The sequence below is a fragment of the Pectinophora gossypiella genome, chromosome 18, assembly GCF_024362695.1.
Source record: "Pectinophora gossypiella chromosome 18, ilPecGoss1.1, whole genome shotgun sequence".
Classification (NCBI taxonomy): domain Eukaryota; kingdom Metazoa; phylum Arthropoda; class Insecta; order Lepidoptera; family Gelechiidae; genus Pectinophora; species Pectinophora gossypiella.
The window spans coordinates 9,377,384-9,399,930 of NC_065421.1; the positions used below are offsets into that span (position 1 = coordinate 9,377,384).

The window sequence follows — 22,547 nt, forward strand, 5'->3', positions numbered from 1 at the left end:
TTTACGGCAGTTTGTCACCTACCTAGATTACTATCAGACAAGATAAGAGATTGAGTATAATTAGCGCCGATTCTGGGAGACTCGAACTCAATTTAATTTTAGTTTCACAGTTCTGAAATTTGAATTAATGAAAAAAATAATCATAAAAAAAGCATTTTAAGTAATAAAGTCATTCGTTATACTCAAAATATGTTTTCATTTGTTACCTGCGGCCCAACCGGAAACGAATATTTTTAAACATAAATATATTTTTTCTAGTCTATTTATAAAAAAATATTATAAGGTCGCTGTCACAAAGCACACGATCACGTGTCAAAGGACGCCCTTACCTCGTGACTTGCCCTAAGGCTTTGTTTCGTTATAAGCATTATATGCATACCGGGAAAGCTTAAAAGTGAAAAGGACAGTCCAAATTTTATTAAACGCCGAAAGTTGTTGGATGGCTTCGTGAAATGTTTGTTTAAAAATGTGAAAGTAAAAAATATTTCAAATAAGTCTTGATTTTTTTTAATTAAATGTTAATTTTTCTCAGTAGTCAAAGTTTTTGTTACCGCTATCGAAGCAAATAAAAATATATGGAATTCACATAAGCGAATCACGTGACGTTTCGTTACACTTCACTTCTTGTTGTTTATGACTGCACCGTTTATGAAGCTTACTAGTTTTAATATCGGCATATTATGTCATAATACTGTCCAATCTTTGTACCTACTTTCTTGCGTACTGCCTACACGTGTATCTGTAATATCTTCCACATGTATACATTATACAACACCTGCTTATTCGTGTTAATAAGCATACAAAGGTGCCTCGTTTGTATTAGTATCCTTAAACCGTTGCGAAGACATTTCTCTTGGCGGTACTTTATTACTTGCAGGGGTCTTGGGACTAATAAATTGTATAGGCGTGAAAGTAGCATCTTAGATAGTTTAGGATGTCTAATCCTACGCAAAAATCGGTTTTATATCGCGATTTTACGATAGGTTCCGTGGATTTTCCACTTTGCTTTAGTCTTTCATTAGGACACCATGATTGCGACGCGAGTCGGGAATTATTCGGAATTCAGTTGCCAGCAACAAATTGGTATGTTTGCACGGTAGGGGTGCCACCATGGTGTCCTAAACCATAAACTAATCTTAGCTGAGACTGCCCTGTTTTTATATAAGAACTGTCGCATTGACATGATCTTGAGGGCAGTCTCGAAGCTGAGATTAGTTTACTAATACCACCCCTAGTGATATAGGACCATAAGAATATGTATCATTTTGAAAGTGTTATGTTGTTTGTTCCTGCCACGCTGTACAATTAGGCTAAGGTATAAAGTTTTAACATAATTCGATACGACATACGCCTACACGCGCTTCCGTTGCTAGTCTGGTAAGCTTTAACTATGTACCTAACCTACCATACTATTTATGTAGATAAGACGCAAAGCCCGAAAAAGTCCGCATTTTATCGTCTGCCCGCATCATTAGGCATTGCAGGCGTGGAGTCTTTTTTATTTTCAAGTCAAGACGGAATTACAAGTAGCAGACGACGTTTTTCCCATTTTACGACTGTGGTATAGGTATTGAAGGCGATGCCAATGATCACATAAAAAATAACTTTCAGGGCTCCGTATCATCACATCACTAAGAGCCACGCTCTTGTCGGTGTAGCATTCTCCATACTACTTTTTTACGGAATAATAGGGCAGTAGTTTACCTCTTGCCTTTCGCCCCGCAGTATTCTGTCTGACTCGAGTGGGATGGCGCCCAGAGTAGTCAATTTCAAAGCCGTACTACGACTCATGCCCTCCGCCACAGAATAGTACTGACAGTTACTGCTGCCCTCTGTCAGGTTCCAGGTGACAGTCCCTGCAACTTACCCCTTTTGTACTGAAGTGCCGTACCGAAGGCCATATCCTCCGTATTACATTCGTCATTTACAACATATTGTATTCGTCTTAAAATCACATAACAGGACTTGCGGGTTGTATCTTGCTTGTCTTATTGGTGACGTGTGGGTCTGCCCACCTTGTTAGTGATTACGACCGTCACTTTATCTATAGTAGTTGGGACTCAAGAAAATACAAAAGAACTCCAATCTTATGAAGTCTGAAAGCCTAACTTAAGGCCTAACAGCAACATATAGTTTTGCGACACCATTTTCCCGATTAGATTTCAAATCGCGCACCTCTATCCCAATTCGTAAACAATTTGTTTTGTATTTTATAAACGTCTCATTGTTCTTTTATGGCCGCTGAATAAAGTAATGGAGGGTCTACCTTAGGTGAAATTTAATTCCAAATGTTTTATACACAGTCACGTATTGCCTACCCAACATAGACGCAATGCGTACTTAAATGTACCTATTACGCGACACGACAATGTTAAGATTAGCCTTTTTAGAATTCATTTAGGTACCTAGCTAGTGTTCTATATCGTACTTTGGTTTAGTGTTACGGGCAGTTTTTACTACCTAAGTCAGGGCTACGGGAACACAAAGTAGTGTTTTCAGTTCGGGTCTCTTTTGGGTGAGAGTAAATTGGAAAAGTTTCTAGTTCTCTTAGTCTGCCACTAAAACCCAGGTATTGTATATTTTACTACAAAGATTGAACAAGTGCAACGAAATCCTATTGTAGAACCTTTAAATTCACTTTTATTGATGTAGGTAGGTATCTCTAAATAGTCTAGTCTAGGTATTCTAATTGAGACGTAATGCAGTAAATGTTATAATTATATTCGAATGTTTATGAATTTATGAAGTATTAAGTACCGCTGTTCAACTGCAGAAACATTATCACATTACACGAACTTACAAAACAATAATACGAACACCGAAATAAGTATTTGAAAGTTAGTAATAATCTAACTCTAACCGTTTTTGTGACTAATGACATGTTTACCAATTTACCGTTGACATACACGTCTCCCAAGGCGCGCCCTTTTTCTAACGTTCTAAATATAAACTGGCGAACGACGAATACATGCAATTAAAAATAAAAAAGCAAATGAAGTATTTATTTTAAAAATAGAAGACTATTGTTTACACCCTTTGCCGTGGTGTTGGTGTATAAATATGTTTATTAGGGGGCATCACGCGCTCGCTCGTAGACGAAGGTCGGCATTTGGCACTTGGAATCGATGCGAGACGCACGTGGATTCCTACCTTTACGTAACCGCATTGCTGAATATTTGAACAATAAACACTAGTTATTATTTACGATTTCCACCCAGACAGAAAGAAATACATCTTTAATCAACCTGGCTTAGTTTCTTTTTTTTTAAGTCTGTGAAGTGAAAAAATAGCTCATTCTCCTCGACTAACATGATATTATAAAGAATGCTCCTTCTGATTGCAATTATTCAGTGACAGGTTATCCTTATTACAAAAGGAAATATAACATTTTTAAACAGTAAATAATAAACAGAGATTTTTGAGTAGGTAAGTCAGGTATCTTGTTAAATAGAATTATGTCTTTGAAGTATAATACATACGTTACCTTCCGTGTTTTATCAGAAAAGCTTTTACTTTGTATAAGGAAAAAAGACAACTGAAAAAAAAAAACTTTTTCCTAACGTGACTATTAGTTGAGCGGTTTTACGTACAATTTCCTTTTCCTTTTAACGGCCCATTTTTATTTAAAATGCCAATTACTTTAGCCTTTACAGGGTAACGCATATGAATGCTCTAAACGGAATTAAAAGACGTAGGTAGATAAAATCGCTATAGGTGTTTAATCTACGTTGAGAACTATGGTCCGGTGGTTCACTGTCTTGCTTCTCAAACGGCGAGTGCCGGTTCGAACCCCGGTTCCGGACTTGCACCATCATCGCCAGCCCATTAACGTCCCCACTGCTGGGGCACGGGCCTTCCCTATGGATGGATAGGGAGATCGGGCCTTAAACCACCACGCGGACCCAGTGCGGATTGGTGGTTATTAACGACTGCTAATGCAGCCGGGACCAACGGCTTAACGGCCGGACTTGCACCAATGAGTTATTAATTTATCTCTAGTGCAGTTTTCACTAACACAGTTTGGTCGACCATTATAAACGGTACGGTTCACCACCTATCACGTTGGTCTAACAGATAGCTAGGTGAGGCGGACGTACATAGTTCATCTTGCGATGGAGGTACTTCTGACTACCCCAAATGGGATACAGTCGTGAGCTTGTGTTATGTTGTGTTTCTTATGTTGTAAGCTCTTTTACCTAATAACATAAAATTAAGTTATTAAATGAACTAATAAATACATTATTTATAGTTATCAAACATTCAGTGTAGGAGAGTGCTGTTTGCTGTCGGAATATACGTATATTCAAAATAGTTTGTCTACGTCATGACAGAAAAGTATTTTTATTGAAGCCAATTTCCGCACATGACAACATCCGTTTGCACACTTTGATATAGTATTTCAATATCCAATCCTGTGTAAGCATCAAATAGACATCTTTTGAATATGGATGGCAAGGAAACCAATACTTAATCGTGAAAAATTTAAATGACATTTGAGATAAAAGAATATAACATAAGCCCCGATGTATAGGATAGAGTATTTATTATATTAATTTCAGTTTTACTTTTAGGTATTTATTTTTTGTTGCACAATGCCGCATCCAAGTTGTTTGTAAATGTTTGTTTCCTTTTGGTGGTTGCCTGGAAGAAATTGTTCTAGAGCAATAAGGCAGAAAACATGAGTCGGATAACTTTCGCGTTAAGAATACACATCCATTGCCTTCATTCACAAAATAATAAATGAATGGCAGAATCGTGCCAGAATGTTTTCATTAATAAAATTAATAAGTCTCAACTCGATCTTATCAATATGCAGGGTCTGTTTTGTATCAATTATCATATTAATGATATCTAACGACGGATCTATTTCGTTTAATCTGGGTAGTCCGATTTCATTGATCAATGTGTTTGGGATTTCTAGGCTAGATTCTGTCAAAACTTTGTATAGCTGATACGGCTGTGTGAAATATGAAATCTAAGATTGCAACATGAATAGAAATAAAGAAAGAAACATTTATTACTTCAGGACACCACAGACACAGACAGACAAGTACATTACGTTCAACACAAAATAGAAACCACACGGAAATCAATAAGTACACGGAAAAAAATCCAAAACAAAAAGAAAAACAAACCTAAATTATAAAAACAATAATCATAAAAGTAGGAATCCTAAATGCAACGCACTGACGGCCCGATCATCTGCAGTGGCGTCGGGAATAAAAGGACCTCGCTCAGCATAACTCGCGGCGTGAGCCACGACGCCGGTATTCTGCGGGCCCTGCCGAGTTACTTACACATAATTATTTACATACATACATACATACATAAAATCACGCCCGTTATCCCTAATGGGGTGGGCAGAGCCGCAAGTAATCAAAGAAAACTTGCAGCCACTGTTGATACGACACTGCTGATACTGTTGATAATTATTTAGTATTACAAAATTGTAACAATTACAATAAATGAATAGGCAGTTTATATTAAGTATGTTATGTAATACTGGTGGTATGCTAATACGCACGCTGGGTTGTGAGATGGATAACCAACCAATGCCGCCAATGGCCCCTGACATGACTCATGTAACGTCTAAATGCTTACATCAGTAAGTAGAAAACCGGGACCAACGGATTAACGTGCCGTCCAAAGCACGGATCATCTTACATAAGAACAATCAGTTGAACAGCCTGTGATGTCCTACCCAAACTGAGGATCACAAAGTGATTTTTGTGATATGTCTTCACCGGGATGCGAACCCATACGATAAAAGAAAGAAATACTTACGTAATCGAATACATTCTATTTCTAATCTATGTTGTCCCACTGCTGGAAAGGCTTCTTCATCATGGTTTTCGGCGAACTGCCACCTGTATGTCCGATAGGCATTGGATGTTGGCCCACCGCTCTTGGTTCATGCGGCCTATGTGGCCCGCGCAACTTTATTTAAGACGAGCGGTAGTGCGATCAGCTATTCAGTAGCATTTCATCAGCTTTTCCAGTGGACTGCACGGTGAAATGTCGAACTACATCCATAATGCCCAATATGCTGCCTTCCATAACTCTCAAATCAAAATCCACCTACATAAAAACTGAAAAAAAAAGCAAAAAAAAAAACTAAAAGTAAAATTGTGTTCCAGAAACACCCAACCGACAGTGAAGAACGTAATCGTTTGAACCACCTTGTCCGATTGCAATTGAGTAAACCAACCGGAAAATGTTTTTACTTTTCGTAATGGCCGGTCATTTTTCAACGCAATCATTCACTGCTCAGTCTTCACTTCACTACGAATGAAGATGTCTTAGCCAACAGAACAATGTAAAAAAATAAAATATAAGTACATATTTCAAAAACTGAAAATATCACCTTGGCAAACGCTTACGGCTTTATTAACGTGAACAGACACGTGATTGGAGCGCCATAGTAAAATAAGAGAAATTTAAAAATAAATTAGTAAGTTAAGGACAGTTTGTATAGTCGCCGATACTAAGGACTTGTCTTCACAAAACTTACAATTGTAAATTACATCGACAATTCGTTGTTCGTTGTGTAACCAATATAAAGCTGCTAATTGTTTCTAATCACACATCATATTGTAAGTTTTATGAAATAAGCCACAGACGTTAAAAATTAAACATAAAACAACTATTTGTCTTATCCTATAAACTGACGACTTGAGTAATGTGTGTAGGCAGAATGAATTAAACCAATCGGCTGATAGCTGTACTTAAAGAATGAGGGACTTTTGCATGGTAGGTATATATAATATTATATTATATATATAGATGGCGATGTACAGCTTTAACGTGATATTTACCTATTTTGTCATTAATCGGGTACATAATCATTTCTAAATACAATGTTATGGCAGAAGAAAATTCTGACACACTGTCGTCTTCGTTTCCTGTGATTTTCATTTAAGGTTTCCCTCAATGCTGCTTGTCAACATTAAAACGTGCCTTCTAAAATAACTTTGATTTACACTTCTTTCTGTTTATTATGTAAAGAACACGTTTTCGTGGGTGACCATCGATTATTTCTTTCAAATATTCTCTAGTCTCAGACGACTCCCTGAGCCGAGGTTCGCGCCCAACTGGGCACCCTCAGGCCTGTTGTCTTAAACGTTGTACCGGGTGAGAGCCTTCAGCGCTCCCCATTTGTCCGGCCAAGTAGTTAATGCCATCTGCGGCAAATCTACAATAAGTCACGTCAAAAAATAATGTGGGTGACCTTGCAATCAGGTTATCAAAATGTTGGCTTTTAGGTAGTTGCACGGGCATTATCTACAATTCCACATTAAGTGTGATATGATATAACAGACACGTGTATTCAAAATTATTTAAAGATTGTGTGCATGGTATATTATACAATTAGGTATTCATATATTTACATTCTACATATTATCTGCATTGCCTACCTCATTGCTAAAGTCAGGCAGAATGGTGCGTGTTATTAGATAGCCTCCTAAAAAGATTACTTCAAATAGGGTCTATAATACCTTGGAAATACCGAAGGTCTATTTCCTGAAGGTTTTGTATGGCACGCTGTTGGAATCAAATTGAAGGAAGTTCGTATTTTTAACAAATTGCAAACCAACGTATGTAGTGGTAAAATCCAAAATCGATAATTGACAAATAAAACCTGGTAACATAAGCTTTGAAGGCTTTATCCTCGACCGTAAAGCATAGTAGAATTAGTGTTGATGATCATAAAAGTATGATCACATCACTAATTTTAGAGCCACGCTCTTGTTGGTGTAGGATTCTACATGCTACTTTTTAGGGAAAAATAGGGCAATGGTTTCCCTCTTGATATTACGATTGATTGATATCGATTGAGTAAGTCCTCATAAAAGTATACTTAAATACTGAAACTTAAATTTCACTGTTTAAACAAGTGTTGCTTCAAGTCGTTATCGATTCGTCCGACAAAATGAATGGTGCATGATAGGCACATGTATCGATTGTTACAAGCAATAATACGTAGGTAGGTATGAAGTTACTATCATTCCTTCATTTGCTGTTGAATGATTTATTACGATGTCTTGCATGCTATATCTGTTCGTCAGGTGGTTTAGTTTGGACCTCTGAATTGTATAAACATAACATAGACTCACGACTAATTTCCATTTGCAGTCAGAGGTACGATAAGGTGCAAAAGTCCAATCAGGTTCTTGCAAAGTAGTAAATTAACTGTTTGCACTTAAGACCTCCTGGTTACATATCGTTTCTGTAATAGATTGAAAACACCTACAAAAATATTAATTTTATGATTATGACTGCTAATTGTTAACGATTACATAAATAAAATAAATAAATAAATAATTTCACCACTGTTTACAAATGATTCGCTGGGTGCACTGCAGACTGCACTTTTGCTCTTTGATTGTACATAACTTGCAAGATGAACTAAGTACGCTGAGCTTTCTGTTAGCCCAACGTGATAGGTGAGCCGTGTCGCCTTATCTGTAATAGTAAAACTTAATAATAATAATATTTATTCCCCTAAGAATTTCAAGCCTCAAGCACTTAGTATTCAAGATTAGAATTAATCATATTCTAAGAAAGAATAGGTAACCATTTTCGAACATGTCATAATATAGGTATATTTTAATGTAGATTTCTAATCTTTTCGAAGTTTCGTTAATACTACCTTCAGCTTGCTCTGGGGAAATAATATTGACTATTTAGTTAGATTTCCTTAGTGTAATTTTTCAAGAACACAGTGTAATTCTTTCCACAACCAACATATCCTAAAAAAGTCGGAGAACAAGTCAAACCCCGTTCTTCTTTTGTTTCGTTCACCACGTAATTCTCCATAATATAATTTCTTTAGTTTATACTAAGACTTGAGATTTTAATATATTTTGATTTCGCAACTTCAGATTAGTTGTCTGTGCTGCTCTAAGTGTCCACAAAAAATAATGTAGAATTTTCGCGCCTTTTACGCGTTGCCAGTTGGGCTATTGAACAGTCTATTGTTTTATGTAGTACTGCTAGCTTTTGCCCGTGGCTTCGCTCGTGTTAAATTCGGGGTAACACGGTTTCCGTTTTCTAATGTATTAATTTTTAGCTTCCACCTTAAAAACTGGGAAAAGTACCATATAAAGTTTCACCCCCTCCTTGAAGGGGTTGGGGGAAGATTTAAAAAAAAAATGATGCACGATTTTTTTATAAGTCACAAATAGTCCGCATACCGATTTTTAGCTTTCTACTTTGAAAATTGCGGAATGCTCCATACAAATTTCCACCCCCATTTAAGGGAAGTGGGGGGTTAGAAAGAGACAAAAAATAGCATATGACACTCTCCATCACTTCCACTTAAAAAATCAAGTCAATAGTGGCTCCGTTTTGCCGTGAAAGACGGACAAACAAACAGACACAGACACTTTCGCATTTATAATATCACTATGGATTCTGCATAGCAACAGCTGGTCAATTACTTTCGTTTCATTCGATTACCTACTATGATACCATCCTCTTGCGGCGTGATGTTATGCACGTCACAACTCGTTTTGCTGTCTTTATTTAAATTTTTCACTCACCAGTGATGACGACAACTGTCTATAAAAATAACCTACATATTCTAACAGGTATGTAGTTACGGTTCTATTGTAACGCATTTAAGTATGTATATGAAATCAACTTAATTGGACAGGGATTATACGTTTCCTGTTTATTCGGAGTAGCGTGACGTGGATTCAAGTAAGGACTGTGCAAAAATTAAGTTAATGTGTCTAGCCGGCAATGACGTTCCATTTTACGGTTTACCTCGTACAGTACTTTTATTTTTGTTCCTTATTATGTATGTCGTACGTTTTTTCGAATACAAACGAGTGCTAATTTTATCATGTTGGTTCTGAATTCATAATATACGATAAATCTAGTACTTCTATTTTCTTAATGACGCTCGGCAATCATCGCATTTCCAAAAAGAATGCTTATTTAATTTCCATGTTCGTGTATTTTTTGAATTCGGAACTAACACTATAAACCGAACAATTGATGAACATGGAAATGAAATAAGCATTGTATTTAGAAATGCGATGACTGCTTACCGACATGAAGAAAATAGAAGTATTGTACACATGTCAACGAAACAAAGAACGTATACCGCTCAAAATGCGATAACATGGGGATATCGCGTGATACTCATACTGTGATAGATAGTAGGTGTACTTATGCCAAAATTTTGAGAAGGCAGTGCCTACTTCAGGCACGCGACGGTTATCCGAGCATTTGCCGCAATTGCCAACTTCTTTCATTTTGTTTATTGGTACACATACACATGCGGTGTCGTGTGTTGACGCGTTAACTTCTCCGCACGACGCAAAAACAACTCGCGTTTGTCCGTTTCATAACTTCAGAACGTACCTACCTATTTTTCTTTGGGATGTTTGTAACGTATGGTATAAATGGCAAACGTTTGCGTGGGCTGTTTGTCTTGTTATCTGGCGGCGTATTTCAGCGTAGTAAATACGCACAATCAAACGTAAATGTCTTCCGTATGCCAAGGACGTGATCGAGTCAACAAACATTCTTACATACGGCTTGTTAAAATTATCACCACTTGACGTGTCCCAACACGCATAAATGCCCAACTAATTATAAAAATGATCTAAAATTTATCAAAACGGGAACGCCTGGAAAAATACATAATAATACAAAAAAAAAATATTGAGGTCGCTATCTTTATTGTACCATTATAGTTGCGCACGCGGCGATCATGAATCTTCCGGAGATTACCCTGAACTTGACCGTGAGCAGATTAAAAAAATGTCTATGACTATGACTCACGAAAATAACAGCGAATATTTTGGTGCATTAGCACTTTTGCTTGCCAGATGAAGTCGGTTGAATATTGCGCCAATCAAAATATAATTTAACCGCATAATAAAAGTTAATGCGTTTGGCTTTACTCATGTTCTTGTTAACGATGACCTACATTAAACATCTGAAGAGAAATTGAAAGTAATTAATCGTTTGCAATTATGACCTTCTTATCTATAATATTGAAATATATTTCATAATGATTATGATGATATAAGTGGAATTTTCCGTCGCAAATTGTTTTTTTTTTATTTTCATTTTTTTAGTTTCCCTACTTTCGTCGGGGTCACCAGTTTGGCGGCAAGGGTGTGCTGCCGCCAAAGGATGTTTTCGGGGTACCGAACTGAGCATAGTACCCCGCTAGCCACAAGTTGGTAGTGTGACTAGGGATCGACGATCCAACAGTATTGTGTTGGAAGTTGTATATATACGTCTTGCCGTGAAAACTTCGATACCGCGTTTCAGGACTGCTTGAAGACTGCATTATTGAATGTGGCGCCATCTGTTGCATGTGAGCGGAACTAGGTGGCCAACTAGTTGGGTCCGCTACACTTCCACATGATATCAACTCAGAATCATGGCCTGATTCATCTCTCAAAGTTTTCGTTACGGTGTCACTAACACTATGTATTTAGATTTTGTTTTGCTAAGATCTTCAGGTAACAGTACATACTCCATTGCTGAACTCATGTATAAATTGACATTGATTTAATCGCACCTTCATTTGATTTACAAATAAGGAAGCGACCTATTTACCAAGCTGAGAGCCAACACACGGGAAATGGAATCCTTCATAAAGTTGGTATACTTTGTGAGGCGAAGCCAACGGTCAGAGCTTTAATAAATTCCTGCAGACATGACGCTTGAGTTTGTCGGGAAATAGTATGAGATGAGACCGCAGGCATTAAACGCCAGTCAAAAGTATCATACGATATCGTTACACGAATAGATAAACATATTAAGGATATATATATTTTATTTAACGGAGATTTTTCATTTATTTGTTTGTTTGTTTTTATTGTTTTTTTTTTATTTAAAATATGAATCTAGTGTGGTCGGTTTTAAAGATTCACGCAGTTTACACATTACTGCCTGGTGCGATATATTAAATAATTTTACTATCTGTAGAAATATTGGAAGGTTATTTTTTTTTTAAGAAGACGTTATTAACGAATAGATACGATAATGTTCCCGTTCTCATATTGTATTATTATACACAGAAGAAGAATGATTCCCATTGCAAAGGATTTAACGACGCATGAAATTAATTCAGCTCAAGTTAATAAGAATAAATAATGGGAAGGAGCTCATCAACGTCTTCACACTTTTGAGACACAATCTTGGAAATACAAAGTCGGCGAGTCACTTACAGTGATTAACAAAGACAAATTGAGATGCATAGGACGAACCAAGAAAATGAAAGGCTTCGGAAATGAACTCCCGGGGTTTGAGATATTAAGGAATGTTGTTATGCAGATCGAAAGATAATTAAATTGTTTGAAGCTTTTTAATGAATAGACGGCAGAGATTACTTTCTGCCATTACTAGTTCCAATTGAAATTACTTTATTAAATTACATTTTCGGGAAACAATAGTAGAAGTTATGATAATAAATGAACTTATAGAATAATTTCGAAGCATTCCATATAAATCAACAAAAGCAATCAAGTGTTTTAGCTGACTTAGTAAAGGTTTAACTAAGCGCTGTTCGGGTGGTCAGGTCAATATTCCACTAGAAGTGGCCCCTATGGAGTAATAAAATTAGGTAGCATTTTCACGTCATGCAGATTATCCAAACCATGCAGAGGTTCCGTACCCGAAAATAATGTTGTCGGGTGTTTCTTTCTCAAAAACAACTACATCCAATGTTTCATTTGCACTATAAACTTACTATTTTATTTGCTTTATATTTTTTTTGATGTCAGATAATTTACGAGTTTATTCGTACAATATTCAGACTTAAACATTTAACAGCGACAGTCATGTGATCACTCCGTGGCAAAGCGTTCTATTCATAGAGTCAACGGAATCCTGGAATCAAGTCTATTTGAATAATCCCATCGGGACAGGAATGTGGGTACTGCGACATTGGTCCGGCCTGGCACGTATAATATTAAAGTCCTTTTCAAATAAAAAGAAGCCAAAAATATCGAAGTCATTATGCTACGGTTCGTTTAACCTCCATTATAAAGCTAAAAGTGAAAGGGGGTGCCCACGCATGCTGGCATTTAGGCTCGAAACTCCTGCCTCCAAATTAGGTAACTAGTATTTTGACTATTTATTTTTAGAAAGGGGTGATTTTGTACAACTTATTCGTTTTTCATTGTGGTAAACATAAAGTCTGCAAAGTTATCGTTTTGAACGATCTCTAGATATCCTTCCTCAAATATATTGGAACGTTGGAAATATGAAGGAAATATAAAATTTTAATAGCTTCCAACTTCTTGCTGAAATAACAGCATCGTATCTGATCCAATAACTCCCAAATATTTACATAAAACTTTACGGTATTACACTTGTGAATTTCAACACTTTTTTGGATAATAAAGGTAAAAAAACAAAATTAAGAACTTAAATGGCGTTCTTCGAAAGTAGATTTAAAATAAAGACCCAATAATGGCGGGGACATAATAGTAATGTAATCAAACGAAAGAACAAGACAACTTTTGTTTAATTTTACAAACAACCCTCTCCAGCTTTTGTGTTATTTGTTCCGAGTTTCGCACCCACTAACTAAGTTTACAACTATTGCTCACATTTGGGTAATTCAACAGTTTTTAGGGAATGCTAAAAGTTGTGGCGTATAACATGGTGTTAATATTTAACGATTTAGGACGCAATTTATACGAACCAAACACCATAAATTTTTGTTACTATATTTTTTATATTTTAGCGAAGTTTTTGGCGGTTCTAAACACGTTCAATTTCATTCGTAACTTTATTTATATTACGAGCTTACATCAACAGTAATCTACGGTTTCATTTCTGTACTACATCATCCCAGTCCAGAGGAGCTAGATAACAAGCGGCGAATTTTACGAGCACTCGGAATTGCTATTTCGCCGAGCGAGTTTTTATGTGTCGTCAGAAGCATCCAGATTTTTCTAGAACCTATTTTCACTGGCAGTATATTCTCTTGAGTGAAAGGGACAGTTGTATTTGTGACTTATAGGAGCATCACAAACAACTAACCGCTATAGATAGTTCGTGCTCAGTATTTATGTGGATAGGTTATTCACCTCCCGCGACAGTTTCCCCAGTCAAAATATTTTCAGTTAAGTATAACTCTACTAAGTCTCGTTCGATATTGTTTGTGCCGTCTCGTCGATATTGTTCATGGTTACTGCCTCCTTTACTGTCACAATGATTATTAAAGAACGCTTTCAATTTTATTTCTTATTTACCTTGGCTATTATAACATATTTGAGTTAGAATGCAGAGGTGAACAAATCCTCTGCAAGTTTCGTAGTTACTAAATTTTATTTCATCTTCTATCAGAGTCTTCATTACCGCCTCTGTAATTATATCGTCATGCCTTCTGTTTCTACCAATTTATACATCAGACTTTTAAATCAAGCGAATTAATAAACAGCCGCACTGATTTAGCAAATTGTCTCGAAATTTCAAACAATTTACGTAAAACGTGACAGTAAAATAACTGTAATTTCCTCTTCGATTGCTGTCCTTTTAGTCTTTACTCTGCTTGAATGATTTCATGAAGCTGAAGGCGTAGCGATTTCTAATAAATACAATTTACAACCATTCCGTTTCTCACCTTTGTACATGTTTTATATGTAATAAAGTTTCAAACGATCTCTTTGAATATCCTGGTTCAGTGGCGAAGAACACTCAGTGGAAATTTTATTTGTTTGCGTAATCCTTTATATAGCAACTCGTTAATTCTGTAGGGGAGTTGAAGCGCTTATTTATGTACCACACAGTCAAGGTGTATATGCAGCTATTAAAATTACGTTCAGGAAAATACATTATATTTTTTGAAAATTCTTTTACATATATATCTGTAGGCAGCTCATTGTTTTATGAGAGCCAGTGACTATGCTTTAGATCTTTTTGCGGTTGTTCGCACAGCCAAGTATTTTTAAACTGACCGCGTACCGACAGTCGTTCCTTGCTTGAATTAATTTTGTAATGTCTACGGAACATAAGGAATATCATGAGTGACAGGAATATCAAATGTAACGCGACTCCGGAGCGCTTATTTCGTTTTGGGACGCTGAATTTTCGCAGGCTTGTTTTCCTGTCCCACTTAGCATTAAAGTGCAAAACGACTGTTTAAAAAACCACTGGCCTTATTTTCTTTATTATGCAGCGTAAATTTGACGTAATATGGTGTAATGATGTGAAAGGGGATTTATTTTACAACTGAGTCGTTAATAGAAGGTTTGTACCTACTATATATCACTGTTGAGTCAGCATTGTAACTGTTTACTATGACCAAGCAATTACCTCGTAACTCTTCTTTTACTTTTTTATTTGTATTGTTTTCTTTGTTATCGAAAAGTATTTCTCATTTGCAAACCAATATCGCAGCGGCAGGAAAATGTGTAAAAAAGATATCGTAGAAATTGCTGAGAAATGTAGTAGATGCATCTAAATGTTCACTGATGGAAAACTTAACTATAACGATCTACTGGTTCAGAGATAATAATTATCAACTGCGGAAGTGTTAAACCAAACACGCTGCGATCATGCATTACCTACTCTTTATACTTATACGTCTCTCACACCACTGTCATACCCGTTTCATTCCAGTCTGACATGATAATATTCTGCTGAGAATATCTATAGGACGACGACTAAAATAAAATGATTTTTCTTAGTATTGCATTTTTTTCGTCACGCAATATTGACACCAATGTTATCGTGGCTTTCTCGTCGACTAGTGCAGTTTTACACAATATCTCTTATCTTAGGACAATGGTTCTGTCATAGTTTATCAGAGGACAATGATTCTGTCATAGTTTATCAGTTCCGATAAGAAACAATTTTGTAATTTCTTTCTCGTTAAATTATATGTATAAGAAAACGGAACACTTTTTGTAAGGTTTTTTGTTTCTTTTGCAAACATCGAATTATCGCGTGACCTACGATAAAATTTAAGTAATTGTTTATGTACAGTTTTGATTTTACAGTTTTTTTACGCTTATGTATTTATGTGACAGTTTTAAGAGTCACGTGTCATGATAACAAGAATAATGGATATTATATTTTAGTTTACATTGCAGAAGTTGCTTCTGCGACTATGTCTAGGCTTACAGTTGAAATAATTATCTAATATTATGCTACTGCTTTAATCTGTCGGATATAATTAATTATACGCGTATTACTTAAAATGTGTACCAAGCAGACGATAAGGGATAATGGAAGCCCAGTAAATCAGCTGCAAATAGCAAGTTTATGGTAATATTGTCCCCGAGGTTTTTGTATTGAAGCTCGATTAGATAGAAGATACGGCCATAAAAGACGGCTGAGAAGAAAATTTTGGAGCTATTTGATTTAGGGTGTGAAATTCTAACTAAATTCTTGCCTACATTCAGTAAAGTATCTCTATATGAAAAAGATAATATTACCTCATCTATATTGCGTGAATCTTGCTCTACTTCCATTACATATTGACATAAAATCTATTACTACATGTTAATTGAAACACGTAATGAGAGGGAAATGTTTAAGAAAGTCATTCATTAACCATTCATTAACTAATTGCGTCACTTATGTAGATTCGTAATTTGCATCTACGTGTTTTAGCTTCGCAAATAATGCTTTGCTAACAATTAATTTCGTGAAGGTTTTGTATTTGTTCATAGTACATACTATACTTACATGGATGAACGAAGAAACGTCACTAATTGTTATTTTTCCATGTCCGCTGTCGACATCATCAAAAGCCTTTTTCATATTTTCAAGATGCTACTTCAAGTCTTTGATAAGTAAGCTCATTAGCTTCATTACAGTCAGTACCAGCAGGCTTCCACTTTTTTGACGCTGGAGAATTCTTGCTTACTAGGAATTAAATGCTTAATTATAATTCAATTACAGTTTTTGAATATTCGCTGCTGCATCAAGTCGAATTGGTTAAACCAATTAAACTAAAAGCAATTGTTTTTAAAAAAGACATAATTTACTTCTTATGTTTTTGAGGAAAAGCAAAGTCACGGCCTGGTGAAAGTGGTTTGGTATTCACCAACGCATAGCTGCAATAGACAAAGCGAACGAAGCGCTTCATGTTATAACAATGAGCGAAACTGAAATATCTGGGCAGAAACCGTCTGGATAGTTTACTTATTTAACAAAGCTCGGTTCTACGGTGCAGGCATTGCAGGGGTCGCTGCCCCCTTTGCCCAGGGCTTCACATAACTACCTGCAACCGAGTTGTTATCTTTTGTAAGGTACTTTGTTTTACGTTAAAAGATAATGCATATATCCGCGATGCAAGCGAAAGTTTACTTGCCTTGATAGATGAGCACTGAAATAATGGAATATAATTATTTTATTAGGACTTCTTTATCTGAAGTAGCTACTTCTTTAACAATTAGAGCTATAGTTGTAGTATCTTGTAGTTGATTTAAATCGCTCTCTTACAACAATAGTGACGCAACTTAAAATTTGTTCTTGTTGTCTTTCTGAATTCGGTCACTATGTCTACAAAAGTAGATATAATATGATTTTTGTTTTTATAGCACTTTCCCGTGCTTAGGGAAACTCACAAAAAGAGAGCTCGTCCCGGCTTAACAAGAGCTGCGGTTTAAAGGTCCGTCCGAGTCAGAATTTTTTCGATTTAAATTTTATCTTTTTTATATACAATTTATTATCCACAATCATTTTAATTTTATAAACGACTCCCAACCAAAGTTTTAAGAAAAAGTATTGTTTTCAAAACTTTAGAACGTGATAATTTTATAATATCATCGTGATCGTGAATAATAATAGGGTCATATTATGTGACCTAATTCACTTTTTGTTTTCACTTTTCTACAAGTGAAAATAATACATTCAGTTGCTACGCAGAAGTTTAGAGCAACCAAACTAGAATGTTTCAGTCCAATGACGTCAGCAAATCGCGTGACAACATATTATTGTATCAATAGTAACCGCGATATAGCGCCAATCAAATTAGGTTAATTGGGGGCTCGTTTTTGCTCTCTGGTATGAGAGCATTGACATTTTCATAACAAGAACATCTTAGTACTATATTATAATCGTTAAGACAAATTTCATAAATTGCATACGACAATATTTGCTTCGACAGCTACGATAAGCCTGAAATGGTGATTCTGAAATGTAGATTTGTAGGCAATATAAGTTGACATTTAGGTGCTATGAATACTCGGAAAATAATTAATGGTCATATCAACGAGACATCTCGTGATAATTAATATACAAATGGGACAGCAAATACAACAGTTGACAACTATTCATATTTGCGCGAGAAGGGCGTCTGAAATGAATGTGCATTCAGTGTAGCTGTAGACAATGTTGTAGACAATATGTTGATCCACACTGTAGCACAATAGCTGTATGCACCTCCTTGGCAAGCTTCCCAAAACCACACGCCCAGTGTTCCACACCCAGCCTTCTTCAATACCAACGCAAACAGATTATGCATTAAACGAACATTAATTATGTAATGTGCAAACTTTTACACCCGCTGACACACCGTGCATTACATATAATCACATAAATTCACCCGTTTGTTAATTTTACAAGCTATGTTGCTAGCCGTCATCTTGGCAAATGTCCAAATATTTTGTGTTTATCTGGATTCGTATTGGAAAACTACTGTTTTCTGTCTTTTTCCAGCTTAAGGCATTGGAGTTTCTGGCGAACGTTGACCTCTTTATTTTGATCTTGATTTTTTCATTACTTGCGTATTTATCACAATACATAAATCGCAAAAGTAGGCTTCCATATCTATAGCCTAGGTATTGTAACAAATAACGATACTATCTTTGTTTTTCTTTTTATAGGTTTTTACGGCATTATATGGGCGTTTCAGTTGAAGTCGTAGGGTTTTAGGATAAGGCCCGCCAATCTTCCGCCCTTTATCTTTCAATTTCGCGTGACTCTTCGGATTTAAGGCTAGGGTTACTTCGAGTACACACGCTATGTCCGGTCTACGAAATATTAACATCATTCTATTGCTTTTACTAAATTCAATTTTCCTCAAGGTTGTAATTCTATCTTGAATGGTTTCCGTGCAGTTCCATATCTATTATTATCGGTGTTTATTAAATGATGGGCTGTAATGTGTGACAACTACTCGAGATTAGAGTAATAGCGTATGTTTCACAATATAACATGAATGTTTTCCGCGACAATCCACTCGTGTTACAAAATTGCCTTGATCTTCTTTGCAGTTTACTCACTCGGAATATCTTTCCCTTTACATTTTATTACATGACTCTCTAATACTGCACTCTGTAGCTTAGCCCGTATTATATTGTCAACAAAGTCACTTGTTACGCGCAGTAGCCTCGGGTTCTAAGGAATAACACAGCATTCGTACCACAGGTTTCAAGGTTCTTTTACTAATTTAGGTTCAACTTACGTATATGAGATTTCAAATACCTATTCTATATAAGACTATTAATAATAATAGTATTAGTAGACTTAAATATATTGCTTGTATTGATAAATCATCTCAGTTGTAATTCGTGGCTCGTAGATTTTTTTTATATACGTAGATATAATAGTATCATTACTTTCCAAATGTGGCAAATCTAATGTAGAAAATGTATGTTTTCTAAGAATATCAACAACACCTACATAATTAATTTACCTTTGAACAGAACAGTTTTATCTACCCCTCCACAGTATAGACATTTCGACATCTTAAATAATAATTGACTTAGCGAACTTCCTCTTTGATGGAGAGGCACACGTCCACATTCAGTCACGTCCTGGCTCCGTGACTTCCAGACAACTTCTTCCATAATTCTTCATATCCCGTTGAGAATCCCCTTCCTTCCTTATAAATTAAAGGCTTTCTCACCAGGGTTGTGTAACCTAATGTACTTGAAAATAAATTGGGAAAAATCTACCTACGTATATGTAGTCATCTCAGATAGATACTTAAAGTTGTGTTTTAACGATGACGCTTTAAATTCAGTTGTGTTGTATAACAGAGATAATAGTACTAAAATTCCCACACATTTTCAGATCTAGACAACTTAACTGCCTTATTATAACAATAAATCATAACGTTTACAAGGACATCGTCTACTACTTAGATTTAATCTTGTCTTTATAGCAGTTTTAAAAAAAATCTCAATAGAGGTTCATTATATCGAATTATCGACTTCCCTAAATATTAACTGTAACTCAACCTGTTAGCAATTTATCTACGAGAAAAAACGACGGCTTAGGGTAGTAAGGAGAGGAACTGGCCCCGTGGGATTAGTTACATGGGCTTATTACTAGCCTCACTCCTATAGTGGCTATTAATCTTTATCAGAATCATTGTATTGGGTTTTAGTAGCACAGCAATCCGATTGGTATGTGTGAGGTCAGTGGTTTCTTATTTCAAACGAGAATGTTTTAAATCTTGGGGCTTGTTTTGTTTCATTAAAGCTTTATCTTGCAATAGAGTATACTTCTAACAGCAGCGTGCTTTTGTTGTTATAAAATAACTAAGACAACTGCTTTATCTGGAAAGTTCAATCAAATCTTCTGGGAGAGCATTTCCAATATTTTGTGTGTTCACAAAACGAGGTGGTAGGTACCTAACTATTAAGGTATTTACAAGTTTCAGTTACTGAGAATGGATTAACTATGTAGATTTATGGCGGATCCTGTAACTTTGTTAAGATCAGGAAACTTCATCCAAAGTAATTGTTAAATGCGACAAAGGAAATGCTTCCGAATTTGAAACAGACAATTATATTAGATCAATCTTGAAGAACAAATATAGATTAATTCTCAAGAAGCTTAGAACACCAATAAAAGCTAGCAGGTAGGTAATGAAAACTCCGAAATGTCTAAGACTTCACTTGACAAATGTTAGTTGACCCAGTCTTACTCGACCCGTGATCCTTAATATACGTACATACCTGCCGAGACTAGATAAGAAATTACCTACTATATTTTCCTCTTGTGCGAACTGTCGACTTTTGGGAGTCGGCGGTAAACACAGAAGTAATTTATTTCACCCCCAGTTTGCGCTACCTTATTTATTTAAGGCGAAAATACTTGACGAGTTCGAGATACGAGTAATTAAATCTAAATTTATGAACGAAATTAAAACATTATTTGTTTACAAAGCAACTCTTGGCGTCTTTGAAAGGATTATACAGATACGTTCAACATGAACTGAAAATAAACGAGTTTCAGTTAACGAATTAGTAATACCGGAGTAATAATGTAATTACTTCAAGATTGAGCAAGTGTCGCAGCAGTCATCTCCATATACTTAATAAAAGGCTTCAATCCTGTGATTTTTTCTTTTTATTAACAGAAGATTTTTTTGTTAGATTAGGATTAGTTCACATTTCGACATAGTTGGCGTCATATGACAATGCTTCAACAGACTCAATATGATTATTGAACTTGGTGCTCGTAATATTAGTTCATAATTGGCCCCGATTCCTGCAGACACCGCCTAATTTTATTTTAGGTTATATCCGTCATTTTCGTATCCGTCGAAAAGGAAAGGGACGGATGATTCACAGCTCTTAATTTTAGGAAGAATGAGTAAATTAATGTGTCGGGTTATTGACTGACGTAAAATTTTTAGACGGTTGGTTTAGATTTGTGCTTAAAATTGACGTGTGTTCCATAAATTTTATGCTTGTCGATTACCCGTCCCTTTCCTTTTCGGCGGATAAGAAAAGGACAGATATAACTTAAAATAAAATTAGATGGTATTTACAGGAATTAGCACCATTGTTTAGTAATATTTCGTAACAACATTTACATGTTATAACTAAGCTTTAATAATCCTGCAAATAGCATTAATATCTCATAATGCTCAGCGGTCATTTCCGTTGAAATGGTATCATTTCCCTAATTAGTGGCCTTGTTCCGTATCTGGAGATATTATCGAATATTGTTTTGGTCATCTCAATTTTAATTTTTCTCTGCAATATATGAACATCAACATCATAATTATTTTTGTTATCTTTGAAAAGATCGCACGACAGCTTTGTTATTTCAGACTGCATCGTACTCCACTTACTTGTGTATAGTCTAAGATATTTTCTTTTGTTACAGTGTTTTCGAAGGGGCAATGCGAGACAGGGCAATACCGCTTCTTAGCCAAGGCTGGGGGCTTCGCCTGGGTGCAGACTCAGGCCACCCTCATCACCGACAAGCAACAGAAGCCCATCAGTGTCGTCTGCGTCAACTACGTCATCAGGTAGGACTAGCTGTAACATTAATTTAAGACACGTCAACAGTGAAAATGAATTTTGAAGTGCTTTCTTTCATAAAAATTACTATGAAGATATTTTTTCCATTTTAAGAAGGTAAGTGCAAATTTCTTTATATTATCTTACATTTTTTTAAGTTTCATATCTCGTCCCTGAATAAAATGGTCTACCGCTTTTAAGAGTGTATGACGTACCTATTCGTAAACACGCGTACGTACATGTAGTAACTACACGTAAAATTAACATCGTTCTACTAACACGTAGGTCTAGCTTATCTTGATAAAACACTCCTTTTAGTTTTATAGAGCAGGCGTTTTCATCAAGTTTATTACT

At 35.8% G+C, this 22,547-nt stretch overlaps 1 protein-coding gene across 3 annotated transcripts in view; it reads left to right on the plus strand.

Moving 5' to 3' along the window:
* The window catches only part of LOC126375122 (hypoxia-inducible factor 1-alpha), a 118,530-nt gene that overhangs the window by 63,804 nt on the left and 32,179 nt on the right, over positions 1-22,547 (plus strand). For all 3 annotated transcript variants that reach the window (XM_050021968.1, XM_050021966.1, XM_050021967.1), the window contains exon 7: positions 22,057-22,201. In XM_050021968.1, the coding sequence (XP_049877925.1) occupies positions 22,057-22,201 (145 nt within the window). The remainder of the gene's footprint in view (positions 1-22,056; positions 22,202-22,547) is intronic.